Source organism: Cannabis sativa, chromosome 7, assembly GCF_029168945.1.
Source record: "Cannabis sativa cultivar Pink pepper isolate KNU-18-1 chromosome 7, ASM2916894v1, whole genome shotgun sequence".
Classification (NCBI taxonomy): Eukaryota; Viridiplantae; Streptophyta; class Magnoliopsida; order Rosales; family Cannabaceae; genus Cannabis; species Cannabis sativa.
In genome coordinates this window covers 42,284,605-42,311,249 of record NC_083607.1, presented here as the reverse complement: position 1 = coordinate 42,311,249, position 26,645 = coordinate 42,284,605, and the positions used below count along the sequence as shown (strand labels likewise).

At 29.1% G+C, this 26,645-nt stretch overlaps 2 protein-coding genes across 5 annotated transcripts in view; one reads left to right on the top strand and one right to left on the bottom strand.

The window, feature by feature from the left end:
- Positions 1-9,635, bottom strand: part of LOC115697112 (ankyrin repeat-containing protein ITN1) — a 49,212-nt gene extending 39,577 nt beyond the window's left edge. For 2 of the 4 annotated variants that reach the window (XM_030624019.2, XM_061118871.1), the window contains exons 1-2: positions 9,485-9,592; positions 9,184-9,261 (exon numbers count right to left, since the gene is read on the bottom strand). The gene's annotated coding sequence lies outside the window, so the exon portion shown is untranslated. Of the gene's footprint in view, positions 1-9,183; positions 9,425-9,484 lie in introns of those variants that run through there. The other 2 variants (XM_030624018.2, XM_061118870.1) reach the window with 2 other exon arrangements.
- A 13,409-nt stretch (positions 9,636-23,044) lies between these two features.
- Positions 23,045-25,242, top strand: LOC115698188 (2-alkenal reductase (NADP(+)-dependent)). Its single transcript, XM_030625376.2, has 5 exons — positions 23,045-23,462; positions 23,595-23,772; positions 24,017-24,183; positions 24,506-24,588; positions 24,724-25,242. The coding sequence occupies exons 1-5, from the start codon at positions 23,238-23,240 to the stop codon at positions 25,100-25,102; spliced, it is 1,032 nt and encodes a 343-aa protein (XP_030481236.1). The 5' UTR covers positions 23,045-23,237; the 3' UTR covers positions 25,103-25,242.
- The last annotated feature ends 1,403 nt before the right edge of the window (positions 25,243-26,645 follow it).

Here is a 26,645-nt window from a genome sequence, read left to right as displayed (position 1 = left end):
CATTGTTGAAAATCTCATTTATCATGAAAGAATCTAGCATGTGGAAATAGATTACCACATAGTTCGAGAGAAGATAAAAAATAGAACTCTCAAAATGAACCATATCTCCTCCAAGACAAACTTAGTGGATATCTTGACTAAATTCTACTCTTTCCTAATCATTTTCATAATATTGTATTCAAGATGGTTGTAAAAAACTTTTACACTCCACGGTGAAAGAGCCTATTAGAATTAGTAATATAATTAGTTGGTTAGTTAGGATAGTGACAAGTTAGTCACATAGTCTACTTTGTAATATAGCCTATATAATGGCAAATATTCCAGATTCAATACACTTTGTCAGTCTTTTGCTTCTTTCTTTAATATTAAGGATTGATGTTAGGGTTGGTTTGGCGGTGATAATAATGGTGGGGGTAAATAGCGGTATAAGTACCTAAAGTTTTAAGTTTGTAAGCGGCATAATCCTAATATTTATTTTTAGCGGCATAAGTACCCAATATTTGTAAAACTGTAAATTTTCTTCAGTTTTGCCAATACAGATTCCGTTTTAAATTTATCAAAGGAACATTTGGAAGTAACTAATACTACATGTTTTTGTTTAGACCTAATGATCAAGAATCTAGACCTTATATGTGGCCTGTTTAAGAAAATAACAGGGTTTGTACTGACGAAATTAAAGAAAAATTACAGTTTTACAAACATTAGGTACTTTTGCCGCTAAAAATAAACATTGAGATTATGCCACTTACAAACTTAAAAAGGGGGGAGAGAAAGATATATATGCGGCAGTAGAGTAGTGGTGGTTACTTTTGCCACTATTTACCCTAATGGTGGTGGTTATCGTGGTGCTGATGGATATAATATGGGGGTGTAGAGTAGTGGTAATGGTAATGGAATTTGAAAAAAAAAGGGGGGAGAGAAAGATATATATGCGGCAGTAGTAATTTAATTTGATTTAAAATTTTTAAACAATTATAACATTTTATTATGTTTTATTATTTGAAACTAAAGTTGTAATTATTAGAATATTTTATTTATGGAAATTATTTTCTAATTAAGAAAATAATTTTCTATTTAAGGAAATAAATAAATAATTGATTTTCTGTTAAATGAATATTTTATATTCATTAAATCTGGACAAAATCAATTATGTAATATTCTATATATGGTCAGATTTCTATATTCATTACCTGATTTGATTTCCTGAATTAATTATCAAAATATTCTGACAATTAATGTGGCGCAGATACTGATGGAGTATCTCACCTATAAATATAGGGTCTCGGTCCCCGAGCTCCTCACTCATTCTGTTCATAACAGCAAAATTCCATCTAAAGAGAGTTGAGAGAGCGAGGAAGCCCGATTACCCACATCAATCGGTTTCTTTTGCAGATCATGCTTATGTGGGACTAATGCTCAAAGAATCAATGGCTGGAGGTATTTCGATCCTTATATTCATATAGTGTATATGTTTATTTATTCCGCATGTTATATACACATACATATATTTTATATTATACATATAAATGTCTAACAGTTGGTATCAGAGCGGTTTATATCTCTGCCTTAATTTTAGTTTGAGTTTCATTTATATATATATACTCGTATATACAGTGTTTATATATATATATTTAATTCAGTGTTGATATATATATATTTATTTTCGTTCGTGTATATATTTATATATTCATATTCATTCAATCCCAATTATATATATACATATATATTTTCATACGTATATACTTATATATATTCAGTTTATATATATATTCATATTCAGTTCATATATATATATTTTCATATACATACATATATATCCATATGCATAAAAGTTGTTCATATATATATACATTTTTCATATATATATATTTATATATTTATGTATAATTATATATATTTTCATTATATATATTTCATATTGGATTGATAATTTTATGTGATATATATTGTATACGTATATATGTATATATACATAAAGTTTTAAGTTTCGTTCTTCGTTAAGAAAAAAAAAATATATATATATTTATATATATCTTTTTTGGGTGTATATTTTAAATCTTTATTGCAATATCACATTCATATAAAATTATAGAGTGATTTCGTGCATGAAAAAGATTTGAATAAACATCAAAATCTGGAAATTTTTTTTTGAAGAACACCTTTGGACCCAACTCATCTTCATTGGAATTAAAATCGACTTTTACGTGTTTTAGATGCATAAAATCCACATAGATCTCTTTATTTTTTCACTTGGATCATTTCGGGATTAAAAACACGTAATTTGGTCGTCAAAATTCTCTTCACCGATCGGGTTTGGGTCGGGTCCGTCGGACCCACGTGCAGAAAAACGGGTCAAAATGACCCGGGTTGGCTGAAGAAGACGACCCAAACGACGTGTCGTTTCTCGAAAACGACATGTCGTTTTTAAGTTTTTTTCTTTCGTCGTTTACTAAAACGACATGTCGTTTTTCCCTTGTGGAAAACGACGTGTCGTTTTTTCAAGTATTGTTGCTGCTGTCGTTTGTTTAAACGACATGTCGTTTTTCCCCTGTGGAAAACGACATGTCGTTTTTCGTCTTCTGAAGCAGTCTTCAGATTCATAAAACGACGTGTCGTTTTCCTTCTTGTGGAAAACGACGTGTCGTTTTTTCGTGTGAGCAGCCAGCCTTCATTTTAGTAAAAAACGACGTGTCGTTTTTCATATAGCTAAAAACGACGTGTCGTTTTTCAGGGCAGATTTTTTTTAAAAAAAAAAAAAGGAAAATTAAGAAAAATTTAAGAAAATTCCGAAATTTTATTATTTTGATTTATTTTTGGAATTTTATTTTATTTCCTTATTTTTATTGATTTAGTCAATTAAATTACATTTGTTTAAACTTTCCATTCTTATTTAACATATATCTTCATATATTATATGTTATTTAGTAATAAGTTATTATGGAAAGTTTTTAACTTGGTAAATTAATTACATACTTTATTTTTACATGTAATTACAATAATTGTGATATTTTAAGAATGTCAATATTTGATTATTCTACAATTAAGTGCGCAATTATTATATTTATTTACCAATTATGTAATTTACTGATTGAATTAATTGATAATCTGCCATTAAGTACATTCTTTAATTTTGCATTTAATTCATTTCATATAATTAATTGTACTAATTTGTATATTTACCTTATTTATACAAATTAATTATTAGTATAAATATTTAAGATATTATATGGTCATAAATGCATAATTAATTATATATTATGGAATTAAGCATTTAATTTCTTATCATACAATAATTGTACTAATTTGTATTTATTTGGCAAATTTATGTTTAATGCAATTAATTTAGATTTGTATGATTTAAATGCTATACATAAATTCTTTTTATAGTGCTAGATATATTTAGAAATATTCAAACATTAAGATAGGTTGAATATTTTATATAGCACATTAAGTTTCATAAAAATTCATAAAATTATTCATAAAATATTCATAAAACTTCCTAAAATGAATAAAATATGAATAAAATGTAAGTAATTTTATGGTTTGACATAAGAAAACATGAACTTGGGACAAATGCTCATATCTAGAACGGTTTTTAATGATCTTCGGACGACCACACTAGCTAGGAGCACTAATCTCAGTGATTGTCTACTATGTTAATAACGAAATTACTTTTAGGTAGAGCCCAATACCTAATGTCAAAGTGAAAATATAATTTTATATAATTAGGGAGTAGCCACAGCATCCTTATTTGTATAAAATTATATATTAATTAAAATTCACCTTAATGGACATAACTTGTAATTTATTATATAAGTATAATAATTTTACCCCACAGGGATTTTATTATATTTGTAGAATTAATTAGGATAATATGTTAAATTAAATTCTCTTAATTTACCCCACAGGGAGTTATGGGGATTTAATTTAATAGTGTTATCACAAATTTAATTAAAGATAGATAATAAACCTTCATTTTTCAAAACTAATTGTTTAATTAAATCTCATAAAGTTTATCTAATTTTATTAAATTTAAAATTTAGCCCACAGGCAATTTTAGATTTAGTATAATTTTAATCTTCAGTTTATACTTTGGTGTCTAGTGAACCACATAATTTTAAATAATTAGGGAGTAGCCACAGCATCCTTAATTATATAAAATTATATATATTAAGTGGATTAAGATCACATAATGGACATGAATTATGTGAACATAATAATCTTACCCTACAGGGATTTTATTATTTTTACATAATTAATATGTTAAATTAAATTCTCTTAATTTATCCCACAGGAAATTATGTAGATTTAATTTAATAATTTTATCATAAAGTATAAAATTTTGAAACATTTATAAATAATTAAGTGTTTCATACCTTTCATTGAGATAGAAATATTAAACTTTAAGTTTTTCATAAATTGTGTAAATCTATCATAATCTACATCTAAATCTAATCTTATTAAATTAAAAATTTAGCCCACAGGCATTTTTTGTTTAATAAGATTTCATATTTAAGCATGTTTATTCATTGGTAAAAACATGATTCATTTAAACCTCAAAACTATATATGTAATTTTATTACATCACTATTCATAAATTTCTTCTATACCAGTAGAAATTTCCAAAATTTATTCTGATAACTTCATCCAAAATGTACAGTTTTTACTGTATAATTAAGAAAAATAAATCACACTTTATTATCACCAATAAATTTTAATTTATTGTGTATGAATACATTCTAATATAGTTAATGTGATTATTAACACACAGTGGATTATTTTAGATTGTTATTCCACATTCATAATTTCTTGCAAGGTTTACAAATAAACCTGAGAAAGTCAGTAACTGTGAGCAAATCTTATCCACAGACAAGATAAGTTCTCACATTTAGAAGTTTAAGGAACAAGCAATATAGTAGTGACTTTGTTTTAAAATTGACAAAGACCTTTATGTTCCAAGATTCTTTTGAAACTTGATTTAGACACATTTAAAGGTCTTTACTACAAAATGATGTCACTCATAAAGATATGCAAGTTCAATCTGACAATAAAAATTGTGTTGTTAATAAGAATTCTTCTATATTATAGCACCAAAAATTATGGAACATATATCCATTAATAGAATAAATGTTAGTAAATGGTGGGGATATTCATTACACTGATTTTACTAACTTTATTTAGAACTTGTGTGAAATTCATTAAGAATATGTATTCCAACAAGTTAAAATCGGTGCATATTAGAATTCTATCATATTAGAAATCATACAAGTCAATTAATTTTGAAGACATGGACTCAAATTTTGCATCTCATTTTTAACGATTACTCACATAAATTATTTTTCTACAAAAGTATAGATTTATATGTTTCAAAGACATTTAAATCTTAAGTAGAGAAATAGTGCATTTTGCATATTAAGATAGTGAGATCAATTATAAAATGGAGAATACTACATTAAAATTCATGAGTATGGATAAACTCCCAGTCCATTTGCAAAGTTTCTTTAAAAGCATGGGTTCATTGCCCAATACATATGCCTGGTACACCTAAATCATAGTATGTGACAAATTTAAGAAACTAAGCATTTTTGGACATGGGGTGGAGCCTACATAGCAAACTCCAAACTTTCCTAAATCTTTCTCTATTGATACTCTTCAATGGGGTGTACATATCGAATCGTGTTCTAACCAAAGTTGTTTCTCAAACATATTTTGAGTTGTGATAAGGTTAAAAACCGACTTGATGACATGTACACATTTTATAAATACCCATATATAGTTAGAGTAAAATTGTCAAAGAAAAGATCTGGGCCCAAAACCATATATGAGCATATTTCATTTGAAAAGCTATAAGGTTTAAGGGCTACATATTTTATTATCCATCTCACAACACTAGAACTGTGGAATTAAGAATTGACTTGATCAGTGGGAGTGATCAATCTAGGAACCTAGTTTCTGAGAAAGATCATTCATATTTTCTCAAACTTTCACCTCAAGTGTTAGATTAATTATGATTCACAACAACCCTTAAGATTACTGGTTATTGAGAATTCATAACTAATCATTAATAATATACAAGTCATTGGTAAAATTCTAATAAGTTATGTTATTTAGTAATTGCTTACAATTTCTAAAATAACATGCTATTGAACCATTTGCTCTTTTAAGAGTTTGTTGGTCCATCCTTAAGATGACTTATTAGAACAGTAAGATCAATGTATTCTAGTGATCACATTTTGTACAATAAGAGTTCAACTACAATATTAATTTGAGACACAAATTAAATATAGAATGATAAAGAATTGAAGTTGTAGTACAATATGCCATGAATGAAGAAATGAATATCTTAAATAGCAATAAAGTTCATCTTTAGTAAAGTTGCCTAATGGGGTGGAGAACATTAATTAAGCATAAGTTTTTTCACCAATAATATTCATTAGGTAACATTGAGAAACATAAAGATATAAAAGAATATTCATTGCTAAGAAGTTCATTTTGAAATAAGAATCAATAACAAAGGAGATTTACATTCTCACTTGTTTTTATAAAATATTCTATTATAGACCTTGGCATTTGTTGCTTGTTTTAATTCATTAATCAATTCCAAATAGTGAACTAGAGGAGAAAGTATATAGACTGCCATAAAGATTTTCCTCTAATAGTGGTGAACATATGCAAGCTTAAGGTGTCTACCTATAGATTAAAACAAACATCTCACAAATTGGTATTATATCATCTTTTCATTTAGACTTGAAAAGAGAATTATGGAAATAATTATATACCAGAAGGTTAGTGGGAGTAATATTTGTTTTATACGTAGACAATATGTTACTTGCAAATGATGATAAAAGTTTTCTATATAAGTTGAAATAATTCATATCTCAAATTATTATTTTGAGATAAGGAATATAAATAATATATATAATTTTAATTAATTAGAGAGTAGCCACAGCATCTCTGATTAAATAAAATTATGTATTATTCATCAGATATAACTTTATCTTTAAGTGTGATAAATTCAACTCGAACCAGCATCTGAAAAATGATCTGGAGTGAGAATAAATTAAGAACATTCATTTGTTTCTATTTTAGAAGCCTAATGTATGCCTAAGAGTCTGAATAAGACTTTGCATTACATTTGTTTCAGGATCGTTAAGTAGTATCAGAATAATTAAAGTTAAGACCACTTTATTTTTCATACAAAGTGATGAGGTATCTTTAAGATACTAAAAATTATATTCATACATATTTTAAGATGAATTGACCATCTGGAAATATAGTTAACCAATTAGATTCTAACATACTTCACTGGTTGTATTGATTCACGTAAGTCAATATTTTATTACATCCTTAAGATTACCAGTAAGTTATATTGTAGAGAATCTTGATTGTTATTTCCACTATAGAAGTCAAATTCATTTATTGTTTTGAGGATACATCTCCTATGATGTATTATAGAGTTTCATAGTAGGCCTAGAGTTCAGAATTACAGTTTCATTAGGCCATTAAGAAAATTTTGCGATAAATTCAGCTACAATATTTATGGCTAATAACTCTAAGAGTACTAGTCGAAGCTAGCATATCGACATTAAGTATTTAGCCATAAAAAGGCGTGATAAGTGGTCATTAATCACGCAAACTGAATTGGGTGATCGCATAGATCCTTGACTAAAGGCATGCCGCAACACAAATTCAAGGATCATAAAGTAAATATGAGATTCAGTTAACCCATATGCAGTTTTTTTTTTTATTTGTACAATCAAAAATTATTTAATGAAACTCTAATTTCGATATTTTCTCATATTATGTGCACCTTAATTTCATCTGAGAAAATTATCGTAAGAGGACCTGAATAAACATAAGGGTTAGGGTTTATTCACTTAAGTACATTGCCACATAAAGTACATTGTTATATAATAAATATATCGTAATACATGGAAGATAATACTCGATTCATAATGAGGACATGTCGCTATGATTCGTATGTTTATTATATAATGAGGAACGTTAGGTTTGAATATTTTAGTTTAAATGCTGACCAAGTGGGAGAATATTAGAATATTTTATTTATGGAAATTATTTTCTAATTAAGGAAATGATTTTCTATTTAAGGAAATAAATAAATAATTGATTTTCTGTTAAATGAATATTTTATATTCATTAAATCTGGACAAAATCAATTATGTAATATTCTATATATGGTCAGATTTCTATATTCATTACCTGATTTGATTTCCTGAATTAATTATCAAAATATTCTGACAATTAATGTGGCGCAGATACTGATGGAGTATCTCACCTATAAATATAGGGTCTCGGTCCCCGAGCTCCTCAATCATTCTGTTCATAACAGCAAAATTCCATCTAAAGAGAGTTGAGAGAGCGAGGAAGCCCGATTACCCACATCAATCGGTTTCTTTTGCAGATCATGCTTATGTGGGACTAATGCTCAAAGAATCAATGGCTGGAGGTATTTCGATCCTTATATTCATATAGTGTATATGTTTATACACATACATATATTTTATATTATACATATAAATGTCTAACAGTAATCACGTGCATGCCATCTCATTGTATATCTATGGATGGTCACACTTATTCAGACCACTATAGACTTACCAAAAGATATAATATTATATTAGTGTATTGTGACAAAAAGGAACCCAAAACCTAAGAATAAATTTTTATTTATTTATTTATTTTAGTGATGCAGGAAAGATATAAACTCTCGTATATATATTCATGAAAAAAGAAAAGAAATAAAACTTGTTTTACAACACAAACATATATATATTCATTGATGGCCACGAGCTCACTATACATGTGAATCTCGTTTCAGACAATGAAAACAATCAATTAAGAAATTCTTCGAATAAACTAATAATTTTTATGGAACTTCAAAGTTGTCGAAATAACAGGTAAAACTATTAAGAAAAGCAAATGTTCCATTTTACCCAATTAATTGTTGTATCAAGTAATATTAATTATTAGTCAGTATGAACTTCATCTACACGCTTCAATCATCATCATCATGTAGGAGTAAATAAATTTAGAAAACTTGACATTAATTAATTAACTCAAAGTTAATTAATTTCAATAAAATAATAATATAACTTGCAAGAGAGACTATAATCTACTCTACATGGATAAAAAGTCAAGGAAATTGATAAATTAATAATGTACCTGAAATTTCTTTAGCAGCTTCTCTGTGTCTACTGCAACCTCATATATGCAAGTGAAAGGAGTTTGCGATGACTTTTCCTGCAATATTTCCGTCCTTAACAATGGAATATGGAAGCTACTGCCTCATGTAGTAGACCCAAAAAGGATAATTAGTCATTAATTTTTATTTTATTCTAAATTCCGGTAATCGTTGACGAAGACTTAAAAAGAAAAGTAAAAACAAAATGTAATAATAATAATAACTGTGACGAAGAAAGTTCCCCGAAATATAAATTAGTGAAAAAAACAGTGTTAGGTGTACCTCGCGCACCACAGTATCATGATTGAGGAGTCAATAATATTAGATTAATCAAAAGTTTATTCCATCATATTCCCATGATGGAATGGAAGAGGTACTCATTACTCAACAACATTATTGGCTGTCCCATTTATTCATTATTATATCTTCAACTTCTGTGGTGCTCGAATTATTTCGACATTTTGATACTAAAAAATAAATATCATGGCAACAGATAATTTAATATGCAGGTCTAAAGTAGTCAGTATAAATTTGACTCCACACTAATTTAGTCCTGTCAGCATCTTCGAGGCAGCTACAACGTTTTGTCCTTGTGCTCTTCAGAAAGTAAGAGGCGTGCTTGTGTAATACTTTTATTTTTTTTTTAATTTTTTGAAAAATAAAAATAAGATATGTAATCAGTTTTATTTTGTAATAAAATAAAAATGTGTTCTGTAAAATTCATTTTCATTTTTATTTTTTGATTTTATTTAAGTCGGGTCTAAGTTCAGGGTCGGATTTGGGTTCCTCTCAGAAGCTGGGTTCAGCATCAGGACCGTGGGAAAGGATTTGGGTCCAGGTCTAATCGGAGTTTAAAATATTGATCAAGAAAAAAAAATGTTCAAAAAATATTGAAAATGATTTTTTTTTTTTATTTTGTTTTTAAAATTTTGATTGTCAATTAAAAAAATAAAAAGAAAAAAAAGTTTTATAGAATATGTTTTTGAAAATTATTTTCACTTTTTCAAATTTAAAAACAGAAAACTAATTAAAAAAGTGTTACCAAATGTCACCTTTAAGTTATTCTTTTTACTCGGATCTCCTTATTGTTTTCTTCCAATAAACCCCAAATGAGATATATGATTTCCCAATACCATCCCTTGACATTACCCATATTTCTTTTCTTTTTTAATAATCTCTAATCCAATCAAATATTATCCCTAATTAAGTACATCACTAGAATTTCGAAGTGTTGAACAATATTTTGGGAGAACCAAACTACATAATATAAAGAGCAAATTACATTATAGACCCATTTTACTTTATTTATTTTAATTTTTAACTTCATTTTCATATTCTTTAAGATATACTCACTTTTATGGATGATGTTCTCATTATACCCTTTAGGTTAATATAAAATATGTGCTACACTTAAGTAGAGAGTGAGTGTATATTAGACAATCCATTCAAAAAAATGGGTATATTCTAATACAATATAATATGAAAGTATTTTGGATTAATGAATACAAAAAAAAAAGTATTCCTCAACTTATCTCTAATATAAATTATATGCATATGAATAATCTTACATGGATGCAACATGTAATCAAAAACCGCACCCACTCGACAAACCTAGCTGACGCAAACTTGAAAAACTCAAAAAAATTGGGTTTTAAAAAATAATGCATGGGTGGGTTCAGATGTTACCAAGTGCCGAATCGGGCCAGGTTCGATTTAAAAAATTCCACACTTCCAAAATTCGGGTTTCACCCAGACTCACCTGAAATACAAATATTTATTTATTTATTTAATTATATATCTATCTATATATATTCTGTTATGTTATCAGACACCCCTTAAAAAGAACCTAATTCTTAACGAAAACACCACGACGCCAAAACCCACCACCATCCCTCTTTCCTTCTCTCCTTCTTCTTCTATCGGCGACGGCAAAACCCCAGTCTGGTCGGGCAATGGCTGTTGGAAATTATTTTACTAGGATCTTAGATCTACTCACAAGTATGTTGTTTAACACCCTAAATATGAACTTTCTAAAACGATGAAATAAACACATATAAAGTTTAGGAAATCTTACATTGGGTGCAGCGGAATAATATGACTCCTTCCGTTCAGATATCTAGCCCTTGATTCCTTTCTGTAGCAGAGCATTATCAATATATGAACCTGGATCTCTTTCTCTGAATCTTTAGTGCTGAAACTCCTTCTTGCTGAAAGTCTTTCTTCACGATCTTCCTCACTATGGTTGAGGTATCACTTGCTGTGTGTGGGCACTACTCATACACTAAGAATTTCGAAATTTAAGAGGGAAGAAAGAGAGAGGGAGTGGTCGGCCAGATAGGGAGAGAGAAGGCTCAGGTTTTTCTGTGAATCAGAAGTGTAAGTTTCCTGAAGCCTTCACTATCTATTTATAGCATTCCACTAGGGTTAGGTTTGAATTATTTGGCATTAAAATAATGAAAATATCGGTTTAAATTCCCTACAAAAGTGGTCGGCCATACAAAGTGGATTTGGGCCTCACTTTTTGCAATTTTGCAGTTTTATCTTTTCTGCATCTGATTTTCTCAAAAACGCCAATTTTTTAATTCAACCTTTTAAATGTCAATTCTAACTATTTAATAATTATAAATAATTATTAAATAATATTGTCATTTATCATATTTATTAATTGAACCATACAAAATATCATAATTAACAAATATGCCCCTAAAAACTCTTTCTTTACAATTTCGCCCTTACTTAGTGAAAAATTCACAAATAGACATAGTCTAATTTGAGAATTATAATTGATTAATCAAAACCAATTGTATGAGTCTTACAAGCAATATTATCTCAACTAGTGCGGGGACCATGGGTCTATATAACCGAGCTTCCAATAAGTACATCAAGAATTTATCACTAAATTCACTAACTTATTAATTCTTTGTTGAATCCACGCATAGAACTTAGAATTGCACTCTCAGTATATAGAATGCTCTATATGTTCCACCATATAGACACATCATTAGTTATCCATTGTTATAATCCTAATTTGATCAATGATCCTCTATATGAATGATCTACACTGTAAAGGGATAAGATTATCGTTACACCCTACAATGTATTTAATCCTTAAAACACTTAACCCCGTATAAATGATATTTCAGCTTATGTGAAATGAGATCTCCACCATTTATTTTCGTTTAGTCAAGCTCGAAGGAGATCATCCTTTACTTACTATTCGCCAGATAGAAGCTATAGATTCCATGTTTATGTTAACGCTCCCACTCAATTGCACTACCGTGTTCCTAAAATGTACGTATCACCCTGACCTCAAAGTAGGCTTAACTAACAAATCAAAGAACACGAATAGCCTCTTGAGATTGAACCTAATCATAACAGGATTAAGATCATTTGATCTAGGATCAACTAGGCGATATTGACTTGAATAGATATTACAGTAAGTTTAATAAATCTAAGTCAAAGTTCAATATCGGTCCCTTCCCATGCATACTCCATGCATCCAACCTGAGCTTTACTTTAACCAATGCTCTGGAAAGAACATAGCACTTCTCCAAATGCAAGTAAACTCTGTTGTAGATTATCATATCAGTAAAACCCTATGTCTGATAAATCTAGGAATCTTTATTCACATAGTCATGTTTATTTTCCAATGTGTTGACAGCACAATAAACAGGATCAAGTATGTGAAAAGGGTTTCAGATGAATTTATACATTATGTACAGATAATCATGAAATAAATCATGTGAACCATGCAACATTAAATGTTATTTCTGATCTATATTAATAAGTAAATCTGATTATATTGAAATGAGTTTTATTTAAGGCATAAAACCCAACAAACTCCCACTTGCACTAATATAAAACAAAAAGTGTGTTTCAAATAATCTCAACACCTCGATATACAAATCAAGTGTAGTAGTAGTAAACTCCTCGTAATAGGATCTGAAAGGTTGAATTAAACACAACCTTTTCTCCACCATTACTCTTCCTTTAATCACAAAATCATTGATAATGTGAAATTCCTCTCTATATGTCTACTCTCTTGGGATACTGGATTCTATACTTTTAGCAACTACTTTTTGTTAATAGGGAAATAACACTAGTAGTTTAGGCAATTTGGAATGGTGCCAAAAATGTATAGAACTTTCCTTAGACTGAATAAGTACATTTCCTGCAACTTTAACATTCAGTCTCTTCCTGGTAGACCTAGAGCCTTCAGATAGGTTTTTACACTTCTCCAAAATCACTATTCCACCCCAGAGTAATCACCATCTTATCAGAATGATTTTCTAGTACAAAGGCAAATTTCGAAATTTGATGTGGTGTAGTCTAAGAGTTTTAAACACACTCTTATAGACTAACATATAGTTCCTCTTCTTTATCTTAAGATTTACTTGATTGTCTTCCAATGTTCTTCTCCTGGATTAATCTGATACCTACTCATTACTCCCACTCAACAACATGTGTCTGGTCTAAGGCATACTAAAGCATATCTGAGACCTCTCACTGTTGATATAAGAAATTCTTTCATGACTTTATCTTTTCTGGAATAGTTGAGACTTTTCCTTAGATAAATAAAATCTATGCCTAAGAAGTTGTGAAGCTTCTATAGATTGCCATTAGAAAGAAAATGCTTCAACATCTTACTAAAGTAAGTTGCTTGCATTAGAGTAAGTAATTACCAGGCATACCACAAGCCATAGGTTTAGATAAACTCAAACCTGTAATACTAGGAACATGAAGTTTTGTTAAGTCCATTGAATAGACTTATAAACAAAAATTTCCTTTTATGTCCTTGTAATAGAAAACTTAGGTTGCTCCTTGTGAATGGATTAAACCATAGTTCTATTGGCTTTTCTTCTTAGTTTCTTATCTTGACAATCCATTACTTGTTTAAACTTACAATGGATTTTAATCACTAGTGTCTCCCAAGTCATAAGAAGGTGAGTTCCTAGAAACTCTCCCACTACGACAAGGTACCGTGAATTATGTCTAAGAAAAAACTAAATGGTATTTATCTCTTTAGTTGTGACAAGACAACAGAGGCAGTGGGATCATCATATGTCATATAATATGATAGAACACTTTTGGAATCAAGAAAAATATCTCCTTTATTTGATACTTTATTTTCAGACTTAGTCATTATCTTAGAAAAGTAGTATTTGTTTGAACAAACACTTTCTTATCTATTGACAATGGGATGGTCCACCCCTTATCACTTAGAATAGCTAACAAACCATTGTTAACAGTTCTAGCTTTTCTTAAGATTTTGATTAGGTCATCCATGAATCTATTAATAATTTACATTAAGTATACAACCATTACATCATTCTGAAATTGTATTACCATAGAAGGATTTAAGCAACGACTAGTAACTAATCATCAATATGCAACTCAAAATTTCTGGGGAGGTAAGTTTGGATATAATTCAAAAATCAATTTAATGATCTTTAAACTGCATATCTACTAACTATTTCTCCACCCCTATCAGTTCGCAAGATCTTTAACCACTTACCTTAATGGTGTTTCACCATTGCTAGAAATTAATGAAATTTTTCAAACATTTCAAATTTCTTTGCTAAAAGGTATAATCTAGAGTTATTGTTTTATGAATACAACGAAAAACTCATATCCACCCCTGAATGTACATCCATCTGCGAATGAGATGAACTACTTTCAGTGGATATAGGCATATTAACTCTTTGCAGAGATTGATCTTGTCAAATCCACTATGAACAAGATACAAATGCCATAGATTAAAAAAATGTGGTAGTGTCTTTTGATGACTTAGGTTTAGTTACATCAAAGAATTCTTAAAATAGTGCAAGTGGATCCTGGTCACAGAATACCTCATATTCCATATAGTTTGAATCCATTAATAGAAGATGGATATTAAACACTTGAGAAAATGTAACTGCATTGTATTCTGGAATTAGAAATATAAGAAAATTTCTGTTTGGAATCTAAAATTAAAGTCAAAGACATAAATTTATACCAAATATAATGAGTAATTCTATCTTGGACCACCAATACTAATTTAACTCTAAGTCTAATTTTCCCATACAAGTAGGAGATTTCTAAGATTGAGGATTTATATCAATTGGGAATAGAATTTCAGGATTATAATCATATGCGTCATTTAATTTTTTAAGAGAAAATATAGAATGACATGATATGATATATAGACCATTCATCCAATGATATGTTATTGAGCTAATGCGAAATGAATAAGCTAAGAGGAATTAGGATAATTTTGTTTATAAATAAGAATCCAACGATGCTTCGATTAGCGAAAGTCAAAGTAATCTTATTTATGTATATAATCTTCTTGTTTTATATTGTAAAAATACTAGTCTAAGGTGTCATCAATTGATGAACAGCTAGATGTTGCATATACAATATTTATCTTTCGAGATCTAACACTATTATGTATGTCTAATGGTGAAAATCCACTAGGGATTTATCTCATTAGATAAACAAGCCAAGTTAGACCAACAATGAAGATTCGAGATTAAACTACAACTTAATAACAGAAAATAACATGGTTCAATATAAATTCATACACAATTCAGAAATTATAAAACATATAGCAAGTACGAATAACTAGTGAAAATACTAAAACATACAATCCTAAATAATTTCCAAGGTTTTCAACAAACTGATATCAGTGTCTCGTTTAGGCGAGAGCCAAAGCTACCATCCATTGAATAGAGTTGTCAGCTCATCTAAAATGTTAAACATTCTAGCAACCTTTTATTCGATCAAGATTGGAATTCAGCATTGTCTCGTTTAGGCGAGAGTCAAGGCAATTCTATCTTATGAGCTTCCACTATTGTTTCGAAATTTGCAAGTCAAATATGGTCGCCACCATTAGGGTGATCCATACCATATAAAACACTTACAAACTACTTATCTTTCGAGATTAAACAGTGCGAAATTGCTAATGAACGTTCCTCCTTTAGGGAGGATTACTCACTAGAACAAACGCGATGTAAAACCAACAATGGAGATCCAATATCTTAATAATAAAGCTCATTATTTAAAGAGAGTTGTATTTTCTTTGATTCTCTTTTAATCTATTTATTTTTAAATATATATTTATTTAATTAAAATTTCCAATTTAGAATTAAAAATTCTAAATATAAATTTTTGCTTAGATGGATATGAAAAGAACATGAATTATTTCCATCTTAGTAATAATTTCCAATAAATATTTAGAAAAATATTCAATTTAAGTTGTTACAAAATTAATTTACAACTCAAATTTAATTTTCTATAAATATATATTGCATTTCGAAAAATTAAAGTATTCAAGGATACAGTTTTCGAAAATGCATGTTAAAATAAAAAATAAATCCTGGAAAAATTATTCTAATTTAATGTTGGCCCAAAATTAATTAATAAAATTAATTTACAACAAAAAATATAATTTTCCTATTTAATTAAATATATATAAGAAAAATTTCAAATATTTAATTATGATGATGAAAATCAACTTAAATATTAATTATCTATTTAATTAAATACACTAGAAAAATACTTCTAGCAAAAATATCACCTATCTAGATTTTTCTTTGACTAATTAATTCAATTTCTAATAATATATGTTAATTCATTTATTTTAAATTAATCAATAAATGAAAAAATCATTGATCTAAGTTGGTCCAAAATTAAAATAAATAATTTACAACTTTAATCTATTTTTCAAATAAAATTCAAAATTCCAGCATTTAAGAAATGCAATTTCGAAATTTGATTAATAAAATAAAGAAAAAATATATTTTGAAAATTATTTAAATTTAGTTGAAAAAATAAATTTCAACTAAAAATAATTTTCTATTTAATTAAGTGTCATGAAAAAGAAATATTTAAGGATCATGATGAAAATCAACTTAGATATTTAATTTTCAAATTGATTAAATGTATTAAATTCAAGAAATAAATAATTAAGTGTAGAGAAGGCTTAATTATTAATTCTAGTTTAATACTAGAAAAAAATATACTTAAAATAAATTGTACTGAAATTAATTATTTAAATAATTAATTTCACAATGTATAATATTTTCCTATTTAATATTAGAAATAATAAGTAGTCTAGAAATAACTATCTAGAAAATATCTTATTTGACTAAGTATCTTTTCCACAAAATTTGAAAAAATATCTAATTTAAGTTGTATTAAAAAAGAACTTAAATATTTTCAAATTTAAATTTAATTAAATATCAAAAATTAAGTTGTAACCACTTAATTTGAAAATATTCTATTTTAAGTTAATATTTGAAAAGATATTAACTTAAAAAATATTTAAAATATTTCATTTTAAGTTAATATTCGAAAAGATATTAACTTAAAAAATATCTAAAGAATCTTAATAACCAATGCCTAAAATTCCTCAACTTAATTTTGAAATTTTAAATCCAAAAGATATTTAGATTTAAGTTGGTTAGTTATAGATAACTAAGTGTCAACTTAAATAGGAATATTTAATGAAAAATTTAAATTAAGCTTCAGAAAGAATCTAGATGGTTATAATTCTATATTTAATTAAATACAAGAAAATACATATAGTTTAGCTTAGAATAAAAAAATTCTTTAAACTATAATTTTCTTAAATTAATTTCAAAATAAATGAAATTAATTATGTTGCTAATCAATTTTATTAGGTTAAACTAGTTTAATTAACCTAGTACAGTTATTCAAATCAGGCAAATGGGCCTTCACAATTGGGGTGGTTCGTGTGAGGGGAGGCTGGGTTCAGTATGTCGTGCCCACTACTATGGCTCTCAACTCTTACACAAGGCCCAAAAGAGAGGAATTTAACCTTAAAATGAACAACTGTTATTAATTGAATAGGCCCAACAACTAAATGGGCCTAAATAAAATCTATCAAGAACTATGACATTTTATTTAGCAACAACAACCTATATGCATCTATAATGAAATTAAACACATAGGCTCACACAGGCACACTTTGGATGGGTCCTATCATGTTGCTAGGTCATACACAGATGAAAGAAGATTGTAAATATACCTGTTACAAATTATTGACTTGACCAAGGGAGCCATCAGATTATTAGATCTGGCAAAAAGTTAACCATGACTATTTGGAATCAAGCAATAATAGGTTTTGAAAACTTACAAACAAGCTAAAACACATACTCCTGCAACAAGGTTAGCTGGATAGTTGGATGTAGGATTTATTTAATTTTAAATAAATTATTTCGAAAAAATTAATTAAATAAAAATTATTTTCAAAAAATAATAAAATAAAATAAAATTTATGTATTTTCGAAATTAATATAATAATATTTAAAATTAAACCTACAATTTTGAAAAATTAGGTTTCAACCAACCTAAATATCATTTCAAAATTTGCTAACTACTTTTAAAAATTAAATGTTATTTTATAAATAAAAATTAAATAAAAAATTAAAAAAGATAAATGAATATCTTTTTCAGATTTTAAATGTAATTTAAATAAATAAAATAACAAAATTTAAAAGTTAGCAAAATATCTTACATCTATTTAAAATTACATGATTATAGTTATCTTATTTTAAATTTAAATAAGGTCAAATTATTTAAAAAAAAAAATTAATTTAAAAATTTAAAATCTGACCTTAAATTTAAAAATAAGATAAGATATAATCAAATTTAAAAATAAGATAGATAATTAAGCAAAAAAAGATAGATATTTACTATTTTCATATTCAAATTACACTAATATCATGAATTAAATTTAAAAAATATTAATAAATTTAATTATGATAATTAGAATTGAATTAGGAATAGTAAATGTATAAATACAGAACTACACAAAAAATCGGAAGTTAATTCCATGAAAAAGCATGAAAAAACGAAGAAAAACGAAAAAATTGCGAGCTGTACGGACAGTATGCATTGCATACTGTCCGCGCGCGCAACAGGGAGTGCATGGGCGAGATTTCTCGGCGCAGGAGGCTGCCAGCAGCCTCTCCGCGTGCGGAGCCCAGGATTTCAGACAAAAATCTTGTCTGCCCGCGTGCTGTCCGAGGGACAAGCCTCGTGCGCGCGCGCGTGAAGTTGCACGATTCCGGATTTTTTTCGAAACTTCAAAAAATCATAACTAATTCAAATTAAATCCAAATTGAGTTCTGTAAAAAAGTAACTTGCTTAATTTTTTCCATAATATCCAATAAAAATAATTTTAGAAATAGATATTCAATTATTTTTCACGAAAAATTCACAAACATCAATCAATCATCAAATCACACTCAATACAACATGATACCGTCCGAAACATCAAACAATCGTTCTAAAGTCCAAATTTCTTGCAAGCAAATCAATTACCATGACTCTGATACCAGTTGTTGGAAATTATTTTACCAGGATCTTAGATCTACTCACAAGTATGTTGTTTAACACCCTAAATATGAACTTTTTAAAACGATGAAATAAACACATATAAAGTTTAGGAAACCTTACATTGGGTACAGCGGAATAATATGACTCCTTCCGTCCAGATATCTAGCCCTTAATTCCTTTCTGTAGCAGAGCATTATCAATATCTGAACCTAGATCTCTTTCTCTGAATCTTTAGTGCTGAAACTCCTTCTTGCTGAAAGTCTTTCGTCACGATCTTCATCACTATGGTTGAGGTATCACTTGCTGTGTGTGGGCACTACTCATACACTAAGAATTTCGAAATTTAAGAGGGAAGAAAGACAGAGAGAGTGGTCGGCCAGATAGGGAGAGAGAAGGCTCAAGTTTTTCTGTGAATCAGAAGCGTAAGTTTCCTGAAGCCTTCACTATCTATTTATAACATTCCACTAGGGTTAGGTTTGAATTATTTGGCATTTAAATAATAAAAATATCAGTTTAAATTCCTTACAAAAGTGGCCGTCCATACAAAGTGGATTTGGGCCTCACTTTTTGCAATTTTACAGTTTTATCTTTTCTGCATCTGATTTTCTCAAAAACGCCAATTTTCTAATTCAACCATTTAAATGCCAATTCTAACTATTTAATAACTATAAATAATTATTAAATAATATTGTCATTTATCATATTTATTAATTGAACCATACAAAGTATCATAATTAACAAATATGCCCCTAAAAACTCTTTCTTTACAATTTCGCCCTTACTTTATGAAAAATTCACAAATAGACATAGTCTAATTTGAGAATTATAATTGATTAATCAAAACCAATTGTATGAGTCTTACAAGCAATATTATCTCAACTAGTGCGGGGCCCATGGGTCTATATAACTGAGCTTCCAATAAGTAGATCAAGAATTTATCACTAAAATTCACTAACTTATTAATTCTTTGTTGAATCCACGCATAGAACTTAGAATTGCACTCTCAGTATATAGAATGCTCTATATGTTCCACCATATAGACACATCATTAGTTATCCATTGTTATAATCCTAATTTGATCAATGATCCTCTATATGAATGATCTACACTGTAAAAGGATTAGATTACCGTTGCACCTGACAATGTATTTAATCCTTAAAACACTTAACCCCGTATAAATGATATTTTAGCTTATGTGAAATGAGATCTCCACCATTTATTTTCGTTGGGTCAAGCTCGAAGGAGATCATCCTTTACTTACTATTCGCCAGATAGAAGCTATAGATTCCATGTTTATGTTAGCGCTCCCACTCAATTGCACTACCGTGTTCCCAAAATATACGTATCACCCTGACCTAAAAGTAGGCTTAACTAACAAATCAAAGAACACGAATAGCCTCTTGAGATTGAACCTAATCATAACAAGATTAAGATCATTTGATCTAGGATCAACTAGGCGATATTGACTTGAATAGATATTACGGTAAGTTTAATAAATCTAAGTCAAAGTTCAATATCGGTCCCTTCCGATGCATACTCCATGCATCCAACCTGAGCTTTACTTTAACCAATGCTCTGGAAAGAACATAGCACTTCTCCAAATGCAAGTAAACTCTGTTGTAGATTATCATATCAGTAAAACCCTATGTCTGATAAATCTAGGAATCTTTATTCACATAGTCATGTTTATTTTCCAATGTGTTGACAGCACAATAAACAGGATCAAGTATGTGAAAGGGGTTTCAGATCAATTTATACATTATGTACATATAATCATGAAATAAATCATGTGAACGTAAATCTGATTATTTTGAAATGAGTTTTATTTAGGGCATAAAACCCAACAATGGCGACCCCCACCACCACCACGTCTTCTTCTTCTTCTTCATCTCTTTCATTTTATTCTTTTCAGACTTCTGTCTCTTTTTTTTTTTTTTTCTATTTTGGTTTGCCACCACCAGCTCTCTTGCCTTCTGACACCACCAACTTCGGTGTCAACTAAGCAGCAACCAGCCAGACCACCAGGTCTGGAGATGGCCGAGCAGCGGCCTACCTCTCAATGATATAGATATATATATATGTATATAATTATATATTTTTTTTTTAAGAAAAAAAATCAGATTGTGTGTAAAACGTAAATTGATTTATGATTGTTATTGTGTAATATGATTTGTGTATGTTGATGGTAAGAACTCATAAACTAAATTTTTGGCCGAAAAATCAAAATCTATACTTATAACTCATAAATTAGATGAAGTACAAATTCAAATAATAATGAGATTTTAGAGTAAGAGAGAAAAATTTCTTTCTATTGTTTTTAATATGTTGATTACAAGATTTTCCAATCCCTTCTCACATTTGAGAAGAGGGTATTTATTGGCTCTGATGGTCTGGTAGACAATAGTGGTCCCAAGCGACATGGCAATCTCCATGGTCTGTGAATTGCAGATTTCAGGAGGTGGTCTAGCACCTTGTACCTTTGTCTGGTGTCAAGTAGTTCATGGTAGCATGAGTGGTAGCTGTTGTGTACCAATGGTCAGACTGTCAGGCTTTCTAAGTGCGTTGCCTCCATTACTCGTACCTCCTTGCTTTCGGAGCTTGCATAAGGCGTGGTTGTACACATTTCACATGCACACCTTATCCTTGTAGTCGTACACTTGCCACCTTCCTTTTCCATACTTAGGAGGATTTCTCTAATTATAGCCAAGTTGTTGTAGGAGGGCATGTTGAGTGTTCATTTCCATGGCTGCAGAGTAATATTTGTGAGAAACATGGCCGAGTGACATTGAGCATGCATGTGCTAGAATTATTTTACCAGGATATTAGATTTACTAACAAGTATGTTATTTAACATCCTAAATATGAACTTCTAAAACGATATGAAATAAACACATATAAAGTATAAGAAACCTTATAGTGGTTGCAGCGGAATATAAATATATAAGACTATATTTAAAGTTTGGAGTTTTGAAACCTCACCTAAACGGTACACACTAACTATTAGTGGCAGTAGATATCGGTGTTCCGAAAACGTCGTCGAAAATAGGAGTAACATATATCAAAACTACCACCTCGACGAATAGATCACACCCATGTTAACCACTTATCGAATCGGTACACGTTATCGCCGGAAATTCGCCGAAAAGGGAGAGCTACAAAAACGTCACCAGAAAAAAGTAACGGGCTGGAAAAAATAGCTTAGTGTAGATTGTTCTCTTTGATGAATTGAGTCTAGTGGTAAAGACAGTTCGTCAAACAAACACTAGAGGTGGCCGAAAAATTCGTTCAAAGTTTGAATCTTCAAACTTTGACTTGCGATCTCAGGCTAACAGGGGAGAAAGGAGCGACACCATTTGGAGGTTGAGGTCGTCGTCGGGTGGGGAATCTAATGTTCCAGCACATGGTTAGAGAAAAAGAGAAAGCGAGTGATGGGAGGGAGCTGGGCTTCTCCTTTTATTTTATTTATTATTTTTTTTTTGTTTTGACTCAGTTTAACCGAATCTTTACCGAACCAGTATAATTTTCATTTATAAGTCTCTTGTAGTTGTCACGTTGTCTTTGAAATTGTGAAAACTACTTCAGTGAGAGAAGGGATCTGCACCACCTAATCCTTTTTATAGCTAAAAAAAATTATAAGTAGAATACCTTCTTTCATGTGCTCTCTGAAAGTAAACAGAGTGAGAGATCGAGAATGGAAGAAGTGAGCAATAAACAAGTGCTGCTGAAGAACTATGTTTCCGGTTATCCGAAAGAGTCGGATATGGTCTTAGCCACTTCCACCATCAAGCTTAAGCTTCCAGAAGGCTCCAATGGTGTTCTAGTAAAGAACCTTTATTTGTCATGCGATCCTTACATGGGACCCCGAATGAAGAACCTCAACAATGGCTTTTTCATAGAGCCCTTCAAACTTGGTTCTGTTAGTCACAAACATAATTCAACAAACTTTACACGTTTTTCTGTATATATATATATATATATATATATATGAGTTTAGCAATAAATTGTAATAATTGTTTGGAGTGTCTAACATTGATTTCCATATATGTAGCCTATCACTGGGAATGGAATTTGTAAGGTACTAAAATCTGGAAATCCAAACTTCAAGGAAGGAGATTTGGTCTCTGGAGTGACAGGGTGGGAGCAATACAGTGTTATTGAGTCCACGAAATATATGTCTAAAATTCAAAACACTGACGTGCCTCTGTCTTACTATACTGGATTACTAGGTAAGTTTTCTGCTTATAAGTTAATCATAATGAGTTTCATGTCAATTGACTATCAATAATTACTCAAATAAATTTCTAGAAAAATCTTATTGGCACGGCAAAAATCAATCAGATCAAATATGTTGTTAGAATCATAGAAAACGAAAAAAGAAGATGTTAGACTACTTTCATTTATTTTTATGCTTTTTTCTATGTTTGTTGGATGTTAGTAAGTTATTCTCTTATCATATTCTGTCTAAATAAGGAATGCCTGGTATGACTGCTTATGCTGGCTTCTTCGAGGTTTGCTCTCCGAAAAAGGGGGAATATGTGTTCATTTCTGCAGCATCAGGAGCAGTTGGTCAGCTTGTTGGGCAGTTCGCAAAGCTCTTGGGTTGTTATGTTGTTGGAAGTGCTGGAAGGAACGAAAAGGTTCCCAACTATTAACTAATATTAAACATATATTCTTATATTCCTCTTGTCTAGTACAAAATGCCTATGAACGTATATTGGGACATAAATGCAATTGGATATTTGTAGTAGATCTACAAGGGAAAGAAATACGTGTTACCTAATTAACTATGTTGTGATTATGGTTATCTTTTCCTTCCTTTTTTTCTAGTTACGATTTTATTTTACACTCCGTACATTTATACCAGAGTCAAGAGCACTATGAGCATGTGGCTAACATGGTCTTAATAATTCTTCATTTGAATATACCTCTCTTATGAAACATTTCATAACCACTACACAGGTTGATTTGTTGAAGAACAAGTTTGGCTTTGATGAGGCTTTCAACTATAAAGAAGAGCCTGACTTTGATGTAGCTTTAAAAAGGTCAGTCAATGTACATTGGTGGAATTCCAAATATTATGTTCTTGAGAAGCACTCATAATTCATTGTAATCCTTATTAGTTAAGGAAATGTTACAATGATAGAATAGAGATAATACATTTTTTTATTTTTGGACAGGTATTTTCCAGAAGGTATAGATATATACTTTGATAATGTTGGGGGAAAGCTGCTAGATGCTGTTCTACAAAACATGAGAAGCCATGCTCGAATTTCTGTTTGTGGAATGATCTCACAGTACAACCTTGAACAAACTGAAGGTGTACATAATCTGACGAATCTTGTGTGGAAAAGTGCTCGAATGGTTGGATTTTTGGTTGCTGACTATTACCACCTATACCCAAAATTTCTCGAATATGTTATGCCTTACTTAAAAGAAGGAAAAATTGTGTATGTTGAAGATATAGCTGAAGGGCTAGAGAGTGCCCCAAAAGCTTTGGTAGGGCTCTTCAAAGGATGCAACGTGGGAAAACAGGTGGTTCTAGTCTCTCCGGAATGACCTCTGCTTTGACAATAATTCTAATGGTCCTCTGTACTTTAAAATAACACAGAATGGTCTAAAATCACTGTCTTTATAAATCCTTCTGAATTGTTCTACTTTTCTTTCTTAAAAATATATAACTTGTTTGGTTTTGATTATCCCTAATCTATCTATATATAATATAAAGGAAACCACACAATAAGTTTAGGTGGCATCTTGAATTTTTTTATTCTATTTTTAAAATTTTGTGAATTTTTTTTATTTTGTTTAGAAAACAACTACAAAAACATATGGAACTAAATGTCTCACATTGTTTATAAATTATGTAGGCATATTATTCTTTTTGTGCCATATTAATTCATCCAAAAGTATTTCTATTTATGGGTAGTTGATTAATTTCTTACCTTATTAGTTTTTATTATTTTATTTTTAATGTCTTATAGTTTTTTATCTTTCTTCTCATATACATTTTATTATTTATATATTTTTAAAAGTAATTATTAAATAAATATTTGTTTTATAAGTTTTTTATTTAATTTTATTTTAAAATTTTATATTTTTATTAGCTTAAAAAAATATTCAAACTAAATTATTTTAAATGAAACTTAACATTATTTTTTTCTCAATATATAAAGAAAAATATAAATCAAATGAGATGTCAACATTTTTTTTTTGCTATTTATCTCTTAATATTTTATCTATTTTATAATATGTCTTCTAAGTAATATATATATATATATATATATATATATATATGGAACATTTCTTAATGAGTAATCAATGGGTATTAAAAAAAAGAATGATGTGGTAATATGTTGACTTCCTATAACAGGTTACCAACAAGTATTTTTTTTTTTAAAAAAAAAATTAATATATTTTTTATTTAATAATAGGGAATAATAATTCTAACCAATAGTAAGAGTGTAAGGTGCATTTGTTTTTATTAAGATTCAGACCTTTAAATTTGAATACACATCTGAATAATAAGATATTATATCTGAATTAGAATACTTAAATATATAGATTGTTTGTCGTTTTCATATCTGAATGTATTTTTCAGAGTTTTTAATTATATAATGTTAATAAATTTATTATATTATATCTAATTTTAAAAAAAAAAAGTATTTTAATATTCAAATACAAAATATAATTAATTTTAAAAAATTTAAAGTATCAATTGTTTCCTGTTTTTTGCATTAACTTTAGTGCAAGTTCATTTATCAAATTATTCATGAAATGTGCATTTTTTGCTCTCCAATTGGGTTTATTTGTTTCCTCCATAATTTATTCTTCTGATCTTTCCTTAAAAATTACTTGAGGTTGATCAAATTGATTGAATAATTCACCATTAATACGCTCCTTCATGATAAAATTGTTAATTGCAAAACATGCAATAACAACATCTCTTTGGACATAAAACTCATATGGAGCCATCTTATCTAGTATTGGAAATCTTACTTTCAAAACTCTAAATGAACGTTCGATCACATTTCTAAGTTTAGCGTGAGCATGAATAAACTTTTCCTCTTTCATTACAGCACGACTACGGCGATAATCTCCT